This window comes from Sebastes umbrosus, chromosome 21 (genome assembly GCF_015220745.1).
Source record: "Sebastes umbrosus isolate fSebUmb1 chromosome 21, fSebUmb1.pri, whole genome shotgun sequence".
NCBI lineage: Eukaryota > Metazoa > Chordata > Actinopteri > Perciformes > Sebastidae > Sebastes > Sebastes umbrosus.
In genome coordinates, this window is record NC_051289.1 from 24,859,313 (window position 1) to 24,881,689 (window position 22,377).

At 40.8% G+C, this 22,377-nt stretch overlaps 1 protein-coding gene across 1 annotated transcript in view; it reads left to right on the top strand.

Annotated features, from left to right (window-relative positions):
- Positions 1-21,980, top strand: part of LOC119480962 (protein NLRC3-like) — a 40,681-nt gene extending 18,701 nt beyond the window's left edge. The window contains exons 7-12 of the mRNA XM_037757621.1: positions 32-1,857; positions 9,255-9,428; positions 12,370-12,543; positions 13,162-13,335; positions 17,884-18,057; positions 20,918-21,980. Of these exons, the coding sequence (XP_037613549.1) occupies positions 32-1,857; positions 9,255-9,428; positions 12,370-12,543; positions 13,162-13,335; positions 17,884-18,057; positions 20,918-20,948 (2,553 nt within the window). The 3' untranslated portion in view covers positions 20,949-21,980. The remainder of the gene's footprint in view (positions 1-31; positions 1,858-9,254; positions 9,429-12,369; positions 12,544-13,161; positions 13,336-17,883; positions 18,058-20,917) is intronic.
- Positions 21,981-22,377: the final 397 nt, after the last annotated feature.

Below are 22,377 nucleotides of genomic sequence, written 5' to 3' on the forward strand. Positions count from 1 at the left end.
TAGGGTTCTGCAGGAGGTTGTAGATGAACATAAGATCAGTCTGAAAAAGAGATGTGAATGTGTGACTGAAGGAACTGATGCAACAGGAAGTAAAACCCTCCTCAACAGGATCTACACTGAGCTCTACATCACAGAGGTACAGAGTGAAGAGGTTAATACCCAACATGAGGTGAGGCAGCTTGAGACAGCTTCCAAGAAGAAGACCCTCCATGACGCTCCAATCAAGTGCCAGGACATCTTTAAAGCCTTACCTGACCAACAGGAACACATCAGAGTCGTTCTGACCTATGGCGTCGCTGGCATTGGAAAAACCTTCTCAGTACAGAAGTTCACTCTGGACTGGGCAGAGGGCTTGGAGAACCAAGATGTCAGTCTGGTGGTTCTGCTTTCGTTCAGGGAGCTGAACTTGATCAGAGATGAGCAGTACAGTCTTCTCATGCTGCTCCATGTTTTCCATCCAACATTACAGAAGGTCACAGCAGAGAAGCTCGCTGTCTGTAAAGTTCTGTTCATCTTTGATGGCCTGGATGAAAGGAGACTTTCACTGGATTTCAAGAACAACGAGGTTGTGTCTGATGTCACCCAGAAGTCATCAGTCAACGTGCTGTTGACAAACCTCATCCAGGGGAATCTGCTTCCCTCAGCTCTCGTCTGGATAACTTCCCGCCCTGCAGCAGCCAATCAGATCCCTCCTGCATGTGTTGACAGGGTTACAGAAGTACAAGGCTTCACTGATGCCCAGAAGGAGGAGTACTTCAGGAGGAGAGTCAGTGATGAAGAGCAGTCCAGCAGAATCATCTCACACATCAAGACATCCAGGAGTCTCCACATCATGTGTCCAATTCCAGTCTTCTGCTGGATCACTGCTACAGTTCTGGACCACATGTTGACTACAGACCAGAGAGGAGAGCTGCCCAAGACCCTGACTGACCTGTACTCACACTTCCTATTGGTTCATACAAAGAGCAAGAAGCAGAAGTATGGTGAGGGACATGAGACGAGTCCACAGGAGCTGACTAAGGCTGACAGGGAAGTTCTTCTGAAGCTGGGGAGGCTGGCGTTTGAACAGCTGGAGAAAGGAAACATCATGTTCTACCAAGAAGACCTGGAGCGGTGTGGTCTTGATGTCACAGAGGCCTCGGTGTACTCAGGAGTTTGTACAGAGATCTTCAAAAGAGAGTGTGTGATCTTCCAGAAAACAGTCTACTGCTTTGTTCACCTGAGCATTCAGGAGTTTCTGGCTGCAGTCTACATGTTCCACTGTTACACAAATAGCAACACAAAGGTACTGAAGGACTTCCTGGGAGAAGACTACAAGCACAGAGAGTCAATCCCAAAGTCTCCTCTCAAGAACATCTCTAAGTGTTTTGGAAACAATGATAGTCGTGGCCCATCTATGGATGTCTTCCTGAAGAGAGCCATGGAGAAATCCCTTGAAAGTAAAAGTGGCCACCTGGACCTGTTTGTTCGCTTCCTTCATGGCCTCTCTCTGGAGTCCAACCAGAGACTCTTAGGAGGTCTGCTGGGTCAGACAAAGAGCAGTTCAGGAAGCATCCAGAGAGCCATCAACAACCTGAAGGAGATGAACAGAGATAATATCTCTCCTGAAAGAAGCATCAACATCTTCCACTGTCTGACAGAGATGAACGACCACTCGGTACATCAGGAGATCCAAGAGTTCCTGAAGTCAGAGAACAGATCAGAGAAGAAACTCTCTGAGATCCACTGCTCAGCTCTGGCCTACATGCTGCAGATGTCAGAGGAGGTTCTGGATGAGTTGGACCTGAAGAAGTACAACACAACAAACAAGGGACGACGGAGACTGATTCCAGCTGTGAGGAACTGCAGAAAAGCTCAGTAAGTCCAGATGTGATTAACTTTATAGATCAGTGTAGATTAGTAGTTTAGTTCTTTAAATATACATGCTATAAAATTATTCCCAAGTGTTCCAGGTGTTTATTACATAAATATATCAGTTTTTTTGTCACAGATGTTCTTGAGCTGTTTCGAATGTTGAGTGTAAAAAAGGTTTCAGTTGGTTGTGTTTCTAGTTGTCGAGTGAATGAACGCTTATTCTATTTATTTAAGATAAATTCATTTTGTAATAATTACAACATTTTAAAGTTTTTTCTTATTTATCTTTTGGGGTGATGGAGACGACATGTGAACCTGGTAAAACAAATGAAAAAAACAAAAGATCAGCTGGCTGGTGGAGCGCTGGGTCTAACCGGTGTAAAGGCAGCAAAGGAACGTTTGCTGATCCGATAGGGAGTTGGGGGAGGTCCTGGGATCACTGGCTGAATTTGAGATAACTGCTAATTGGGGGTACGTCTCCTGGAGCTGCTGAACACTCTACTCCCGGCGAAGCAGCCTCCCGGCGGTGAGGAGGATGAGGCGGGGGTGCGAGTTGTTTTCTCGTTTCTGCTTCTTCTAATTTAATCCAGACAGTGCAGAGTCCGTTCAGAGCATGTCTGTTCAGAACGGGCCGAATGCTTGCAGCTTTCTCGGGAACCACTTGTACAAACAACCTTCACACTCGAAATTGTGCTTCCTTGGGTCCTGAGCAATACACCTTCCATAACATAGTTGCGTCACGGCTACTCACGGTTAGGAACACCGGTGAAATACACTTAGCGGAGGTAATTTCCAAATAGGTGTATTAGTTGCTTGCTTTGACATAACCACCGCGGATATAAAGTAGAGCATGGATTTCATTATCGCAGGTATTTTCCTGGAGGTAACGTCATTAGTGTTATTTGTTAGTATCAAGTCTGACACCGGGGAAATACAATAGAAGAGCTTGGTTTGTAAAGTGAACTTCAGTCAATGAGCCGCGGTCTGCCCGCTGTGGACGACATGCTGGACTCAGTCTGCAGAGCTCTGAAGCCCCTGCACAGAGCGCTGGTCGCTCGTTTATTCAAAGTTTAATAATATTGAACGTGTTGAGCGTCAAAATTGCACCAAATTCGACAATGCACGTTCTTGGGAGAAGTGCATGTCTTTCCGTGAAGTTGAGTGGATGATAGTGTCATCACGACACCAAAATTTGGACTTCGATAAGATACCCTGCCTATATACTGAAACAAACGCCTCCGTCGGTGCATCAGTAACAGTTTAGGTGGACAGTGGTACTGCAGCACAGATGACGATGACATGCTTCCAAAACAAAAACCCAGAAAACAATAATAAATTCAAATGAAGTTCTGTAAGAAGTTGATGAAAGAAAAGCTGCTAAAATCAGGTAGACACCACAGTAACTGTAGAAAGAGCTGAAGTGGTGTGAAGAGAGAGAAGAGTCACTCTCACTGGACTGCTTTTCCTCTCCGTCTATTCACGTTACAGAGACACACGGTAAAATAACACTTAAACATGTTACAGAGACACACAGTAAAATAACACTTTAACACCTTACAGAGACACACGGTAAAATAATACTTTAACACCTTACAGCGACGCACGGTAAATTAATACTTTAACACCTTACAGAGACACACGGTAAAGTAATACTTTAACATGTTACAGAGACGCACGGTAAAATAATACTTTAACACCTTACAGAGACACAAGGTAAAATAATACTTTAACACCTTACAGAGACACACGGTAAAGTACTACTTTAACACGTTACAGAGACGCACGGTAAAATAATACTTTAACACCTTACAGAGACACAAGGTAAAATAATACTTTAACATGTTACAGAGACACACGGTAAAATAATACTTTAACATGTGCTCTTTGGTGGATTATGTGTTTGCCGAATTACAGGAGATGCTTGGGCAGATTCAGAAAAGATGGTGAATCTAATGCTATTGGCTTTAATCTTCTTTTCTACTTCACTTGTTGACTCCATCCTTCTGGTTATCACTACAGTTTTTTTGACCGCTTGCTCCACCGACATCAAAGTTATAACTTCCTGCTCCTGCGGGATCCCAATCCTAATGCTTCCTCAAAGCAGAGCGCTGCACACACGCACACACACACTGTGGCCACAAGTGACGATTGTGGGGTAATGTTGATGCTATGCTAACAGTGATTTGGTAGCACAAGTGGAGAATATTCATCAAGTCAGTGAACTGATTAAGTAATGTCAGTTGCACAACAACATCAATCTAAAGTTTTATTTTTTATTTTTTTTAAACTTTTATTTTTATTTTTATTTTACAGCTCTGGTTTGAACCTCATGAGCATCCATACAGAGTTCAACAAACAGTACAACATTTAACAAAAACAGTTGTCAGGGGCAGCCAAACATGTATATATTCTCCAACAACACGTCTCATGTTTCATGTTCCATGTAAATGATCCATTTTTCCCAGTTTTTGTCAAAGATATTGCTTTTCAATTTTAGTTGGTACGTCAGTTTTTCCATTGAAAAAATATCACGGACAATCTCAAACCAGCGATCTTTCCCTGGAGGTTCCGCTTTACACCAGTTTCTTGTTATAGCTTTTTTGCTGGCTATAAGCAGAATTTTTGCCAGATATCTATCTGCTCCATGCGCAACCTCTTCAATGTTCCCTAGGTACATTACAACGCAATTGTTTGGAATAGCATATCCCATAATGTCATTAATAATTACATTTACATTATTCCAGAAAGGCTTTAGTTTAGTGCAGCCCCAGAAAACATGGGTATGGTTGGCCTCCAGATTGCCACAGAGCCTCCAACATGGTTGCTGGGTCTTTAGATGTCTGCTTTTGATTTGTGGTGTTATGAAGAACCTAGTAAGATTCTTCCATCCAAATTCTCTCCTTACTCGTGAACTAGTAGTGGTACACTGTGTCATACACATTTTATTCTTCGTCTGAAATTTCTATATTTAGCTCTGATTCCCATTTGTTTTTTATATATAGTGTTGAGCTTCCTCTGTTCTCCCCTAAGGCTTTGTAGAAGACTGAGATGACACGAGATCTGCCCTGGTGATATGAATCCACTATAATTTTAATAATACCATTCAGATCGATTTTAGGATCGATTTTCACCTCTTTCATAAAATAGTCTCGTATTTGTAAGTATCTAAATAAATCTTGTCTTTCCAGACCAAATTTCACCTTTAAATCTTGAAAACTCATACATGTCCTATCTTTGAGAATGGTACATAGAGCAGTGATATCTTTCTCTGTCCATTGTTTGAACCTTAGGTCATATACCCCTGGTTTAAATTTTGGATCATATGCAACCCAGTTCAGTATATTTCTTTCCCTTTCAAGTTTATATTTTTTAATTATTTTATCCCAGATTTCTAGTATAAATTTTGTAATTGGATCCATTAAATGTGTTATAGTTCTGGTTCGTTCTTTGTTTCCTACTAAAACTGGAATTTGTAGATCCTGAACTTTCATCTCTATATCCTTCCATCTCGCTTCATAATCTGAGTTGCACCAACAGGCTAGAGGCCTTAGCTGTGCTGCATAGAAGTATTCTTGTAGGTTTGGTAAGGACATTCCTCCTTTATCTTTAGGGAGTTGGAGTGTTGTATATCTTGTTCTGGGTTTTTTACCATTCCAAATGAACCTTGATATTTGTTTATCCCAGGAGATGAATTTGTTTTCTGGTATCGTTGTTGGTAAAGACTGAAATAGATACAGCAATCTTGGTACAATATTCATCTTAACCACCTGGATTCTAGAGCTGAGGTCTAGGGGAAAAGTTGACCATCTCTGTATATCTTTTTGAATATTTTGTTCTACAACACTGTAGTTGGCTTCATGCAGTTTGCTAAGTCTCTTGGTTATAATCACTCCTAGATATTTTATAGTTTTATAGTCCCATTTTAAGTTGTATGTATCCCTAATTGGTTGAGATGGAGAGTAATTAAATGTAAGGATTTGAGTTTTTGCCACATTGATTTTATATCCTGAGTAGTGACCATAGACCTTGAGAACATTCATCAGCAGGGGTAATCCTCTCATGGGATTCTCTAAAAAAATTATTATATCGTACGCGAAAAGGCCAATAATGTGTTCTTTGTCTCCTATCTCTATCCCCTTCAGATCTTTATTTTGCCTGATTGCTTGCGCTACAGGTTCAATATAGAAGGCAAAGAGCGTAGGGCTCACACAACAGCCTTGTCTGGTGGCCCTTTCTAATTTTATTCTATTAGATAAATATCCATTTACCTTGATTCTGGCAGTCGGATCTTGATATATGGTTCTAATGCTCTGGATTGATTGTTTATTTAACCCGAATCTTTCAAGTACCAAATATAAGAATGCCCAGCTGACACTATCAAAAGCCTTTTCTGCGGCTGATCAAGGTCGCGCTAATGCCTTTACTTTGCATTTGTTCTACAATGTGGAGAGTTCTTCTAATATTATCCTGGGTCTGGCGCCCTTTAATGAACCTGGTTTGGTCCTCATTAACTAAATCCGGTATAAAGGTCTCAAATCTTTTACATAGTATTGAGGTATAGAGTTTATAATCAACATTTAGAACTGAAATTGGTCTAAAGTTGCTGCATTGTTCTATATCCTTGCCTTCTTTGGGTATGGGGGATATAATCGCTTCTCGCCATGACGGGGGGGCCTTTCCCTCTCTCAGAGTCCAGTTAAAGGAAGACACAAGCAGAGGAGTTAGTTCATTTTTAAATATTCTGTACCACTCAGATGGGAACCCATTACTACCAGGAGATTTATTGGCCTTCAGTCTACTAATTGCATCTTGTATTTCTTCACTTTTTATTTCTGAAGTAAGAGTGTTATTCTGCATTTCGCCAATAGATGGCAAATCGAGTGAGTTGAGGAAATTTCTGATAGTGTTTTCAGCAGCTAGGGGAGGTTTCGAGTATAACTTTTTATAGTATTCCTCAAACACATTTAATATCTCCTCTGGTTCATGTAATATTTGGTTGGTCTGAGGTTCTCTTATCTTGTTAATTGTGTTAGAGGCCTGCTGTTTACGCAGACACCTTGCCAATAATCTAGTTACCTTGGGACCTGATTCATAATAAGTCTGCTTTATAAATCTAGCTCTCTTTTCTATCTCAACTTTCAGGATGTAATCTGATGTAATCTCCCCTTACCTTCTTAATTTGTTGAAAAACTACTGGATCATGTGATGCTTTATGTTGTTTTTCCAATTCCTTCAAGATTTCCAGCTGCTGTTGAAATCTGTCTTTTTGAGCCTTCTTCTGTACTGTCATTAGAGCAATCAATTTTCCACATATAACTGCTTTTAAAGCATCCCACACTATGACAGGATCCACCTCACCATTATTATTTTCTTCTATATATCTTTTGATCTCTGTCCTTATCTGTTCCACTACTGTCTTATTATTCAAAATACCAACATTAAGCCTCCATAAAGGGTTTTGTTTTCTTTTGTTTAGGCGAATTGTCACAGAAATTAGACTATGGTCTGAGACATCCACCACCCCAATCACACTCCTCTCCACTCTATACCTTTCATTAATGTTCATAAAAAAATAATCAATTCTGGAGTAGATAGAATGAGGAACTGAGTGGTGGGTGTAGTCTCTTTCCAGGGGATGAAATTCCCTCCAAACATCAAACATTCCCATTTCCTGCAATGTTGTGTTGATAAACCTTGTTAAATGCATTTTGTCTTTACGAGAACTTGTTGTGTCTAAACTATGACACAAAATCACATTAAAATCACCTCCACATATCAAGATACCTTCAGCTTCTAGTGCTATAAGATTAAACAAGGCTCTGAAAAACATGTCCCACACATTAACTAAAGTTACCACCTCATTTTGTAATTTCCCTTTAACCAAAACGTATCTCCCGTCTTTATCTCTTACTTCTTTATAGCTTTCAAATTGTACAGAATTTGGTATGAGTATTGCTACCCCCCTTTTGTGCTTAGGTTCATAGGAGCTGTAAAAAATATTTCTGTAACCCATTTTTTTTAGTTTCTCATGTTCTTGTTGATTCAGCCTTGTTTCTTGTAAAAACAGTACTTGAGCACTTTCTTTTTTAACTTGGAAAAAAACGTATTTCTCTTAATGACATTATTCAGACCATTTACATTGAGTGATACCACTTTCACACTGTTGTGCATTGTCCCTGTTCATAGTCCATTCATGTGCGCCCTGACAACTGAAAACAATACAGACCTCAACATTTGGCCTATTAACACTAAAGAAAAAAGAAACAGAAGGTCTTGACTTCCAAATGAGGATGATGACGTCGCACCACCCTGAGTCCCCGTTGGTGGGAAGAGGGGAATTCCTCTCACATGAAGAGGGCCCCTCACTAGTGGTGAAAAGGAGTATTTCACACATTCTAGCAGTCCAACTGTTTATGGTTCAATTGTTCCCCGATAGAGAAGACTGTATAATCCAGGCGAGGTAACTGGTGCAGGTTAATTAGTAGGACTATTTATCCCCCGAGAGATCTAAAAGTCTGATAATACCTGCATTGTCATGGATTGGTTACTGTGGGGGGATCCGCTCAAATCCTTGCAGGCTCTCCTTTGCTCGTCGGGCTGCGCTGCCGCCCGCTCTCCCTCCTCCGACTCGTTGCCATGGTTGCGCCTGATGCAGCCGCTCCATCGTTGCATCTGTATCCATGGTGATGGATCCCGGTAGCTCCACTGTATATCCCCGTTTCCTCAGGTCGTAGGCTGCGTCTTGCGCGGTCTCATACAGTTTCGCTCCGGAGTCCCAGTGAATTCTCATTTTGGAGAGGGGGGTTTGAAAGCGGATCCCTTTGTCCTTTAATAATTTCTTGATCCCGCTGTATGCCTTACGTTTCTGAACCACTTCTGTTGCATAGTCGTGATCAAACATCAGCTGTCGTCCTTCCATGACAATTTTCTTCTGCCAAGCTTTTTTCAGGACCATGTCCTTAACGGTAAATTCCAGAAAGTTAACAACCATGGACCTTGGTGGTGAGTTGCGGTTGGGTTTCTGAGCTAGCGCTCTGTGGGTCTGCTGGATGTGTAGGTTAACGTCAGGTGGCAGTGAGACCTTGGTTACGAGCAGCTGCTCAACAAACTTTATGGTCGAGTCCCCCTCTTTGTCCTCCGGTATACCAAAAATACCTACAGGTACCTAAGGTAACTACATTTTATCTCTCTTCATCTGCAACATTAAAGAAAAACAAAGATTAAAAATCTGCAGGCGTTTCGTGTCAAACAGCAAGATAAGATTAGCTGAACCACTGATGTGAAGAGTAAATGTTAATCAAATAAGTATATATCAAACCGTTTAGTCATCAAATGCATGAAGTAAATATAAACTGTCCTCTTTCATAATAACATATTGTGTCATTTTTGTGTCATGACAGACTTTCTTGCTGTGGACTCTCAGATACTCACTGTGAAGTTGTGGCCTCAGCTCTGAAGTCCAACCCCTCCTATCTGAGAGAGCTGGACCTGAGTGACAACGACCTGCAGGATTCAGGAGTGAAGCTGCTGTCTGCTGGACTGGAGAGTCAAAACTGTAGACTGGAGACTCTGAGGTCAGTTCAGTGACTGTAGCTTATGTAGTTTGTACACACACTCTCTACACACTGGCTCTGCTCCAGATGGCTGTAGAGAGGGACTTTCACGTTTTCACGTAAGCCAAGGTAGCTCTCCAACATGCTTGGCATCCAGGAGAGGCTTCAGTTGGTTGCAATCTCCTCACCCAATCGCTAGATACCGCCAGATCCTACACACTGGACCTTTAACTACAGACCTTATTTCAGGCATGTAACTAAAAACCCATTCAAAAAACCCATTGACCTCCAGACGACGGAACAGGAAGTGCTAAAATGCTAACTCATTTCTGGGTTTTAGGACTCAATCCTGTAGCACTCGATTTGAACATGTCTAAAGGGGCAGCACTCTTCAACAAACACGTATTGCACCAACTTAAAGGCACATAAATGATGATTATGAATGACACCATCTAATTAGAGGTTTCTATGGGTCTAAGTTATTCCCACGTTCTTTTTGACAGCAGATCTAACTGTGCTCTGTTTTCATGTCAGTATTGTCTAATTATTTGAAGCCACAGACATTTAGATCAAAAACCAAATAAATATTCTGCATCAGAAACATCTTTGCAGGTTCACTTTTTTTTTCAAGTCTATCTGAATACAATACTTCCATGTCCATGTACATTCAAAGAGTTATTGATGTCTGTCATGATTCCTTCTGTCTGTGAAACAATCCTAACCTGAGTGTTACGAGATGAGGACTTAATCCAGTCTTGTTCTGTGTAAAATTACCTGTTAAGTTGATCTTAAAATAATCGGAGGCTTCAGCAGTCTGAGTTAAATGTATTAGGGCTAGGTGACTTGGAGAAAATCAAATATCACTATATTTTTTACAAATACTTCGATATCGATATTGCGACGATATTGTAGGGTTGACCATTGGTGCTTTCACAAAATATTTACACAATGAGATTTTTGATAAATCATTATAAGTAATGTGGATCTCACGACTAAGTGTAAATAACAAATAATAGAACAGCTAGAACAGTCTGGTAAGTTCAGAAAATGACATCACTTTACTGTAAGGTAGCCTTTAAAACCAGGAAAAGACGACATCACGATATTACGATATCAAAAATCTAAGATGATATCTCGTCTCATATCACAATATCGATATAATATGTATATATTGCCAAGCAATATATGCAGTAAGAATGTTGTGTTTGACAGTTTCCTTGTTGAGCTTCAGGAGGATTAGTAACTCAAAGAGGGAAGTTGGTAATAAACCATCTGTAACTTTGGTAAACACTAGGGGTGGATAAAATCTATCCACCTATATATCGCAATTTTTTGTTAACGATTTTGAAATAGATGTTTTAATGACAGAATCGATATATTTGCTCCATTTGAGTCTATGTGGAGGTAGAAGGAAGTTACAGCTTTTATTGTTGTAGTGTGAGTAACGTGACGTCATATCCGTTCCGTATCCGTCAACCAAATCAAACCTCAGAAAGTATAAAACGTTGGAGGGTCTGCGTGGATACGACCTGCACCCTCCCATGTTAAATCCAGTGTGGTAAACACTACAAATCCAGTAAAGGATGGAAACACTTTGGGTTTCACACATTGCAGGATATGCAGAGCTAGACATCACGGCTAAAGCTGCATGCTAACTCTGTCACGGACAGGAAACGTTATCGTATCGCGGTAACGTGCGGTCGTCACTCTCATCTCCGTGGTCAAATGGGCCAACGCTACAACTGTAGAGCACCCATATACTGACATTTATGTTAAATGCATTCAAACAGCCCCGATGGAGCTGGCCATGGATGTATATAGAGAACGGAGCTGACGGGAGAGCTAGAGACCGCTTTGGAGAAATTTGAGGAAGTAGACACGTGGGACTACATCTGCTTTTCAAAATAAGGTGTTAACAAAGGGAACTGTATACATATATGGAAAAAAGATTGATTGGATTATATTCACCAGAAGTATAAAACATTACATGTCCCTTATAAATTAAAAAGAAAATACCACTAATTTGTGAGGGATATGTCTTTATGCTTTGATTTTTGGGTTGCTGGATAAAAAAATTAATAAATAATTCCTTACAATGATCCTGATATATTTGACTTCAGGACATCTCTGACTACATACATGCTGAAAATCAAAATTTTTACTGGATTCATTTAGTTATTTTCCAAAGTAAAAGTCCCTAGAAGTGTATGATTCAACTTTATCCCATGGTCTAGTGTTAAAAAAGTGAACAAAAAACACATAAATTGCAATATCGAATCACAATACTTAAAAATCAAACAATAAATCAAACAATAAATCAGAATACATATAAAATCGTAATAGTATTGAAGCAGGAGATAGTTGAATCGTCCCAGCCCTAGTAAACATCCACTTGATTTGTCGGACTCAGACTGCTGAATCTTCATATTAGTTTCAATTGACCTTATGAAGTATTTTCTTACAGTGTAGTTGTGTTATGAAGGGACCACTTCACAGGAGGAATGATTACTGCCACCAATAACTCTTTTAATGTACACATGACATGTGGCTGTTGTTTATAGACACACTTTAACAAATGTGGACCTTTCCTGTAAATGACATAAACCTACTAAGCTACAAGATACACTGAGAAGAAGGCCATGTAATAAATTAAATAATGAAGTCCAACAAGTCTGATTTGATATTGAGCCTCTAATTCCAGACTTGACAGAGATCAGCAGCATGTTGTTGATGTGTGTTGACATGAATAGGTGTGTGAATGTTGTGGTGACATTTGGATGATGTCTGTAGAAGGCTAACATTATGATGATCCACAATAACACAATGACAAAGTCACTCTACTCATTTTATGGAAAAGATCATTGATTAGGACATAGTAATGTTGAGCTACAAATTTAAAACCTGAACACATCTGATTGGATTATAAAGTGATTTTTATCTTCATCATTTATTCTTTATTCAGCTTGAGGGGCTGCAGTTTGTCAGAGATCAGCTGTGCTTCTCTGGCCTCAGCTCTGAAGTCCAACCCCTCCCATCTGAGAGAGCTGGAGCTGAGTGCAAACAACCTGAAGGATTCAGATGTGAAGCTCCTGTGTGGTTTTCTGGAGAGTCCACATTGTAGACTGGAGACTCTGGGGTCAGACACCATTTTTACTTCTATACTTAGATTAATATGATGTGAAAGTTTTGGTGACACTAAACTGCACACATAAAGCTGATATTATACTGATCCACACTGAAGGCCCTATCAGCGTTTCAGACCAACACAGTTGTCATTTTCATGCCCTGCGCCCACGTTGTGTAAGACGCAGATGTACTTTTGCTGATTTTTTTGTTGCCTGATTTTCTTTCCTTTCCCCGAAAATCCATCCTGACATATGTGGCATCTTTAGAAACTTTGAGATCTTCAGTTGAATCTTCAATCAATTTCTGTGGTTTTTATTTGTGTTTGGCTGCTCAACATTAGTTTGTATAGATGGATCCACTGGTGGAGCTGTCAGAGTTTAAGAGGTGAAGTCACTACGTCTTTATTGAAGTAGCAGCACGTTGTCATTAATATTAATGAGAGCTCTGTTTCACTTTTTGTATTTTACAGTTTTTAACCTGCATCCTGTTGGCTTCAGGTGTTTGGAGTTTACATTTTCTAAACTTCTACATTCTAAACCTTCTTCAGCTCTGAACACATTATTAAACATTGAATGATTTCAAGCAGGAACGTTGTCTTCTAAACTCACATAATTTGTTCTTTATTCAGATTGATGTACATCAGTTTGTCAGAGATCAGCTGTGCTTCTCTGGCCTCAGCTCTGAAGTCCAACCCCTCCCATCTGAGAGAGCTGGAGCTGAGTACCAACAACCTGTATGATTCAGGAGTGAAGCTCCTGTGTGGTTTTCTGGAGAGTCCACACTGTAGACTGGAGACTCTGAGGTCAGTTCACTGACTCTCTGTTGCTGTTATAGATCTTATATGTTTACGTAACAATTGAACCTGATTTATGTACAAACATACTCATTCGGGACTACTACGGCAGTTTCAGTTTGAGATTCACCTCTGGGACAATAACATCTGCATGGCTTCGCCTACAGAAAGGCATCACTACTGGTTTCACTATATCAGTGGTGTTGTTCGCCCTGGCGATGAACATGCTCGTCAAGACAGCAGAAGGGGAATGTAGGGGGCCCCTGTCCAGATTTGGCATTCGCCAACCTCAGATTCGAGCCTTCATGGACGATCTGACGGTCACAGAAACATCAGTGACAAGATGCCGCTGGCTACTTCGCGGACTGGAGAGGCTCATTACGTGGTAGAGAATGGCCTTCAAGCCAGCCAAATCCAGAGAGACATGGCGGCGGTCCAGTCAACACAGATGGAACTGAAGACATGGCTGTCAGCAGTGGACAAGTCAGGACTCCCAGGGAAGTTCAAGGCATGGATCTATCAACACGGTATCCAGCCAAGACTCCTTTGGCCACTGCTGATATACGAAGTCCCAATAACCACTGTGGAGGGCTTCGAGCGAAACATCAGCCAGTTCCTTTGTAGGTGGCTGGGCCAGCCAAAGAGCCTTAGCAGAATTGCACTTTATGGGCACACCAACAAGCTGCAGCTTCCCTTCACCGGCCTGACAGAGGAGTTTAAGGTCACCAGAGCGAGGGAGGTGATACTTTACAGAGACTCATCTGACACCAGAGTCTCCTCGGCAGGCATTACAGTGAAAACTGGAAGGAAGTGGCGGGCCCAGGAGGCAGTCGAGCAGGCAGAAGCGAGGCTGAGACATGGCATCTTGGTAGGCTCTCTGGCAGTCGGACGAGCAGGGCTTGGTAGTCATACAAGACTTTGCTACGATAAAGCTCAGGGCAGAGAGAGAGACGGCGGCTGATTCAGGTAGATATCGGGACAGAGGTGGAGGCCGCAGTAGGACGGTGGCCATGCGTCAGCAAGGAGCTTGGACTAACTGGGACCATGCATCTGCCTGGAAGATCATCTGGACAGAACTTTGGAAGTCAGAACCAGCGAGACTCAAATTTCTGATTCGGTCGGTGTATGATGTCCTCCCAAGCCCATCCAACCTGCATTGTTGGGGTCTTGTAGATATGCCAGCATGCCCGCTGTGCCTGGCAAGAGGTTCCCTGGAGCACATCCTAAGCTGCTGCCCGAAAGCCCTGGGAGAGGGGAGGTACACATGGCACCATGACCAGGCGTTGAAGGCAGTAGTCGACACCATCTGCACTGGAATCCGACAGAGCAAACATCAGCTCCCAGCAAGGCACAACATCGCCTTCATCAGGGCAGAGGAGAAACCTCCGGCAGAGCGAAAGACCTTAACTGGGCTGCTATCCTCAGCTTGTGACTAGCAGCTGAAAGTGGACCTTGGGAGACAGCTGAAGTTTCTGGAGCACATTGCGAGAACGACACCCAGGCCAGACTTGGTCTTAACATCCGACTGTTCAAAGCAAGTGGTGCTCTTGGAACTTTGCACGCATGCACACACACCAAATGCAGCTGTTTAAAGGATCATATAATATCGATCCTCTAGTTCCAGACTTTACAGAGATCAGCAGCATGTTATTGATGTGTTGACATGAATAGGGGTATGAATGTTGTGGTGACATTTGGATGATGTCTGTAGAAGGCTGACATTTGATGATCCACAATAACACAATGACAAAGTCACTCTACTCATTTTAGGGAAAAGCTCATTGATTAGGACATAGTAATCTTGAGCAGCAAATTTAAAACCTGAACACATCTGATATGATTATGAAGTGATTTTTATCTTCATCATTTATTCTTTATTCAGATTGAGAGGCTGCAGTTTGTCAGAGATCAGCTGTGCTTCTCTGGTCTCAGCTCTGAGGTCCAACCCCTCCCATCTAAGAGAGCTGAAGCTGAGTGGAAACTACCTGAAGGATTCAGGAGTGAAGCTACTGTGTGGTTTTCTGGAGAGTCCACACTGTAGACTGGAGACTCTGAGGTCAGACACCATTTTTTCAGTTTTTCAGTTCACTGACTCTCTGTTACTATTATAGATCTTATGTGTTTAATTACCAATTAAACCTGATTTATGTACAAACATTACTTGCATCCATAAAGTTGTTAATGTCCTTTCTTCATATTTTCATGTTTCTTGAACTAAATTTAGTCTGAAGTCACAAAAGACTTGTGTTTCTTAAAAAACTGTAGAAAATGTCCACTGTTAGTTGTTAAAGTAAATTAATGTTTATCATTGTTGGTAAATGGTCACATCTGGATACAGAAGATCCTCTGAACTAACATCTGTTTTACATTGATCAAGTTTACTTCATGAAATAGAAATATTTTTCTGGTTTGTTTCAACATATTACACAAATGATATCTAAGTAAGGGATACTCATTTCAGGGAAAAGATCATTGACTAGGACATAGTAATGTTGAGCTACACATTTAAAACCTGAACACATCTGATTGTATAGTTAGATAGATAAAGTGGTATAGTGCTGGATAATAAAATATAGGAGATATAGATATTAAGAAATGTCAAATATGGAATATAATGCGGGATAAGAACTGAGGTAGAGAAGTTTTTTAAAAATAGACTAAAGTGCAGAATAAAGCTGTACATTATTTGTAGGATACAGTAAAACCAGTCTATAAAGGGTGCAGAGTAGAGCTGTTTGTAGTGTGCAAATTAAAAAGTAGCTCAGTCTAATAAAAGTGCACTGTGTGCATTAACTGAATGGAAGTTTTTATTGGACTTTATTAGTTGTAATCCACAGAAGACAATCCACAAATGTGTACCATGATTTCTAAATATTTTACTATGTATTTTTGTATTTGTGTTGTGTAAAGTCACATCCACAAAAATAAAAGGTGATTTGCAAATACACATAACTTACTCTGTAAATACGTATTTTAATTCCACATAAAAACATTATAGATTTACATGTAAAGTGATATATACGCATTTATGCATCCATTTCTACACGTGGAGTGATAGTTGTGCATTTGCAGATTGCTTCAAGTGCAATTGTGGGCCACATGACATTTGCAACTTCCCTCCTGTGGGGTTACGTAATTTTGTCAAATTCGTAGCGCATCAGATCTGTAGAAACAATCTGTAAGTATGAGGTGCATTTCCTTGCTCCACCAGAAAGTGGCGACATTCCCTCACATGAGCTGACAGAACTACAGTCTAATGCTGCTGGCAGAAGGCTAGAAGAAGAGTCAGTCTGACCACCTAACCCAGACCTAACCAACAGCCTGGCTTCTGGAGGTGCAACGGTCGTGATCTAGGATTGGGTTAGCCTTCTGCCAGCAGCGTTAGACTGTAGTTCCGTCAGCTAATATGAATGAATGTTGCCACTTTCTGGTGGAGCTAGTAAATGCACCTCTTACTTACAGATTGTTTCTATAGATCTGATGCGCTACGAATTGGACAAAATGACGTAACCTCACAGGAAGGAAGTTGCAAATGTCACGTGGCCCATAAATGCACAGGAAGCGATCTGCAAATGCACAAATATCATTTCACGTGTAGAAATGGATGCTTAAATGCATATATATCACTTTAGATGTAAACCTATAACATTTTTATGTGGAATTAAAATACGTATTTACAGAGTAAGTTATGCGTATTTGCAAATCACCCTTTATTTTTGTGGATGTGACTTTACACAACACAAATACAAAAATACATGTTTGTGGATAGTAAAATATTTGGAAATCATGGTACATATTTGTGGATTGTCTTCTGTGGATTACAACTAATAAAGTCCAATAAAAACTTCCATTCAGTTAATGCACACAGTGCACTTTAATAGACTGAGCTACTTTTTAATTCTGCACACTACAAATGTATACATCTACATGTAAACCTATAACATTTTTATGTGGAATTAAAATATGTATTTACAAGGTAAGTTATGCTTATTTGAAAATCGCCCTGTATTTTTGCGGATGTGACTTTACACAACACAAATACGAAAATACGTTTGTGGGTAGTGAAATATTTGTAGATCATGGTACATATTTGTGAATTTTCTTCTGTGGATTACAACTATTATCTACAGATCTGCTGCGGTACCGATCGGACAAAATTCCGTAAACAAAAAGGAGGAAAGTTACAAATGTTACGTGTTCCATAAATCCACAGGAAGCGATCTGCAAATGCGCAAATATCATTCCACGTGTAGAAATGGATGCTTAAATGCATATATATCACTTTACATGTAAACCTATAACATTTTTATGTGGAATTAAAATACGTATTTACAGAGTTAGTTATGCGTATTTGCAAATCACCCTTTATTTTTGTGGATGTGACTTTACACAACAAAAATACAAAAATACATGTTTGTGGATAGTAAAATATTTGGAAATCATGGTACACTTTTGTGGATTGTCTTCTGTGGATTTCAACTAATAACGTCCAATAAAAACTTCCATATGATTGGATTATAAAGTGATTTTTATCTTCATCATTTATTCTTTATTCAGATTGAGTGGCTGCAGGTTGTCAGAGATCAACTGTGCTTCTCTGGCCTCAGCTCTGAAGTCCAACCCCTCCCATCTGAGAGAGCTGCAGCTGAGAGACAACCACCTGAAGGATTCAGATGTGAAGCAGCTGTCTGATCTTGTGGAGAGTCCACAATGTAGACTGGAGACTCTGAGGTCAGTAGAGGGTCGGAGTCGGTATTGTTGTGATGTGTTTCCTCAGTTAAGCTGTGAGAGGAGAACGGTGACACACACAGAGAGAGAGAACAGTCAGCCAATCAGATCAGCCAGAAGCTTGTTGTGATCATGTGTTAGAGTTGATGTGAAGAAGATGTTGTTGTTGTGTTCATGGCTCCAGGAAATAAAGCTGGATTACAGCTGACAGCATCACAACATGTAAAGAGACAGTGGTCCTCATCCATCAAACTGTCGTACCATCAAATCTGATCAGAAAGTCTTAGTTCTCTCATTGATCAGTTTATCTCTGCACAGCTCTGAGATCAGTCTGACTGAAGCCTCAAATCACTGGCTCTTATTTCATAGAACCATGGTTACATTTAGTAACCCTGATGTGGTCTTTCTACAGACCTGGGGTCTCATTTATAACCATTGCGTACGCACAAAACGGGGCCTGAAATGTGCGTACGCCACTTCCCACGCAATAGTTGTGATCTATAAAAACAAACTTGACGGGAGAATGTGCACACCGGTACGGAAACTTTGACCCGTGCGTACGCACATTATGGAGGCACCGAGGTAGAGGAAACTGGAGACGCAGACGGTGAGGTGGTGAATTGAAGCCGGACTGTAGACATTAAATGTCATTATACGTATAAAGATGCCTCTCACACATTTAACTTCACTTCATACTTATATCCACTGTATCATAAACATTTAAAACAGCAGTGTTCTTTGTGCTAGTGAGCCATAACTATTCCATAAGCACCTTACAAATGTAAAATATATCAGCCAACTCAAATCTCAAATCAAATTCCGCTCAATATCTCATCAGCGCTCTGTCACCATCACGTTCCCTCCACCTCCAGAGGCAGAGGAGAGGACCGGACTACCGAGAGTCGCAGTCAGCTGTGGAGCAGCTGATGAAATCATCATCATCGGTTGTAGAAATCCAAGATTATATCAATTAGCATTAAAGAATGGCAGAACAGAGCGCCAATAGTTTTAATAAGATCTTCTAATAGTGTGCAGATATCACCAAGTACCATATTAGTTTTCATAAAGTTGTTGTGTAAAATCGCTGCAGTGATGACATGACTTATTAATTTATTTATGGTTTATTAGATAGGGACAGATACAGTATAAATAGACAAAATGAAAACAGCTATCCGATGCAACTATCAGACTGTCTCCAGTGCGCCACCGCGGTGCGCCACTCTGCCTCCTCCAGTCACCTCCACCCGGCACATCTTCACCAGTATGGATTGTGTAAATTAACAAAGTGTGTAAATGAAGCCAGTGACAGCTGTCACACAATCGTTCCATATCTTCATTATCATTATCAGTCCTAATCATAATGCAGGACATGTTCGCCATAACAACTTAAATAAATAAATAAATAAATATAAATAGTGTACACCTGTCAAACTTCCTTTTAACTTCCTTCTAATGATATTCAGGTGGGGGATATTACTGATTGTCTTGATCATTTTAAGTGAATGGATCAGTCTGATTGCTGTAAACATATAAACAAAGCGGTGAGACTCGGAACATGCTGCATGGTGCTGGTGGATATACCGTCACTGTGAGGACTACGTGAGGTGAATGACAGAATCAGGAGGGAACGAGTGTTCAGAGTCCTCTTCACCTACAAGCACCTCCATCTCTGTGTCAGAAAAACTCCTTTTCTCTGTCTTCCTCTCGGGAGTCGCCGTGATTCACCGTAAAGATCCCACTGATCAACAGGCTCATTCACATGCAGAAACATTCATGAGGTGCTTTGCATTGACCATTTATGGTTGAAAGTGGGCGTGTAGTGGGCGGAATATGAGGCGGATTCACGTGCGCACATTTCCAGTTGGAGTGTGATTTATAAAGGGAACATTGCGTGCAGGTGTGCGTACGCACGGTTTATAAATCCGATTTTTTTTTGGCGTACGCCATTTTCGGCTTTTGTGCGCACGTACAGTTTTTAGTATGGATCCTACGCACTGTTTTATAAATGAGACCCCAGAACCTCTGCCGAAGTCCAGTAATCATTTGTCACTGTTTTTTAACATTTTTTTAACCCTAACAGCAGTAAATCCATCATTAAAGTGAGCAGTGAATATTTCTCTGATTCTGCAGTAATGATGCGTTCAGGACTCTAAGCAGTTTATTTCCACTGTGTACTTCAGTGAAATCTACAGACTTGATGTCTAAAGTCTCTGCAGGTCTATGAGTGCTGAGCTCAGTGTGTTCACTCCAATACGTTAACATAAGAGCTGAAAGGAAGCTGGCTACGCTACACAGACTGAAGTCCCTGTTGCTCTTTGTACTGATGTTTTATTTCTATCTTTATTTTACCTTTATTTAACCAGATAAGTCAACTGAGAACCAATTCTCATTTACAATGACGACCTGGCCAAGAGGCAGCGACAGAAGGCAAGGCCATACACGATATTAGATCATAGAACATAAGTACGATAAGGGCAATAAAACATTAGACAACATTAAAACATCACAATATATACAGTATATATAACAATATATATATGTGTTGCAGAGAGGCAAATTTAGAATCAGGACAGTGATCAGAAACTATCTCTTGTAATGAGTTCTTAAAGGAGGGTAACGGGATGAGGGTGTGGAGGTTTAGTGTCTTTTGTAACTCGTACCCATACTGATGAATTTGCTACAAGATAAATTGCGGTTACTGTTGGAGATATTGAGTAGTGAGTGGAGATATGGAGGTTGGTTCTGCCGATGATAGTTTTATAAATGAACTGTGTGCTGCATCAGTAAGTGACAGCTGATGAAGGGAGTCTCTGTAAACACTGATTCATGACTTCTGTTCTCTTCTTCTATCATCAGATGGAAGCCGTAGTGGAGGTCTAAGTCAGAGTGAGTGATCAAAAAAGTGGATGTGTTGAGAGGATCAGCCATGTCCTGATGATCCACAGAGGTTCACCACCTGGACCTGCATCTTATTTTGTCTTCTTTATTCATTCATATATTCTGAACCCAAAGTGCCTCTGCAGAATAGTTCAGTTTATGACAACATAACTGTAGGTTAACACATTTAAATAGATCTCTGTGCTCTGCTTTGTGTCGCAGCTCCACCCTGTGGAACGATGGAGTTTCGCTGTTTATTTCCACATATTTCTAAATAACAGTGGAAGTTGATAAAGTTACCTTTCTAAACCCAATACCAGCCGTTTCTCATATTATAAAAATAAATATTTGCTTGTAACAAACAGAAAGAATTAGATAAAACCTGAATTCAATCAAGGCTTCAGTGAAGTTTCTCAACTGACTACAAACAGATTATGTCTGGATTTTGGTGGAAAGTCAACCCCTTCATATTTTATTTAGTATATAATTGTGAGGGAGCTGCAACCCCCCCCCCCCCCCCCCCCCCCTCACTAAGATGGAAAAATTCACACGTGTGAATAGACTGTGTTAAGTTCACGAAAAAACAGACTAATACATGAAGTTCAGGTAATTATGTTATGCTTTTATTTTTTGGAAGTCCTCTAAGAACTCTCTCTTTGAGGCCGACTTCAGGGAAGTGTTTTCAGGGAGCACACCTGAAACTTCAGCCACAAGTCTCCAGCTGGTTTCAGTCAAGGCCTATGGAAAGGAGGCTGGGTCACGCGTCATATCTCCAGGGGTATAACACATGCGCAGTAAAATCTCACCTGCACTCGCCAAAATTGAGCCAATTGCAACGTACGACCGCAGCTTCAGTTACACTGCGCATGAGTTATACCCCATAACCCAAGACCCAAATCCGCCCGTGACCCAGCCTCCTTTCCATAGGCCTTGGTTCATTTAGCTTGTTGGGCTGAACCAAGTGCCAGGGAAGATAGGGGGGAGTGGGCTAGAGTGGTTGTTTAAATTGGCTTTCTTTTGATACTTCTTCCATTTATCATGCATATTATTCAATCTGTATTATGTAATCATTTGTTTGTTGTTTATGTAAATATTACGGTTATATTGTACAAGTTAAATTGATTGTGGGAGTGGGTATTTGCCCTTCATTGTTGGTATGGACCTCAGCTAGATCAACCAGGTGGGAAAAGCAGTGTGGTGTGTGAGAGAGGGGGAATCAGGTTAAGTGTCACCTCAATCCTGGAATCTGCTACCTGTGTTACCCAGTTTTGTTGTCCAGCTGCCTGCTAACTATTGAGGAGAGTTTTGTGATTTTTGTAACGTTTCTGTAGTCTAAGTAAAAACCTGAGCTCTGGAAACATCCTGGTTGGTCTGTTGCTGCTCATTTTTCCACCACGCTGTGGACCTCAGTCCTGCTGGCCTTCATCTTGGTTCTAAATGTCCACC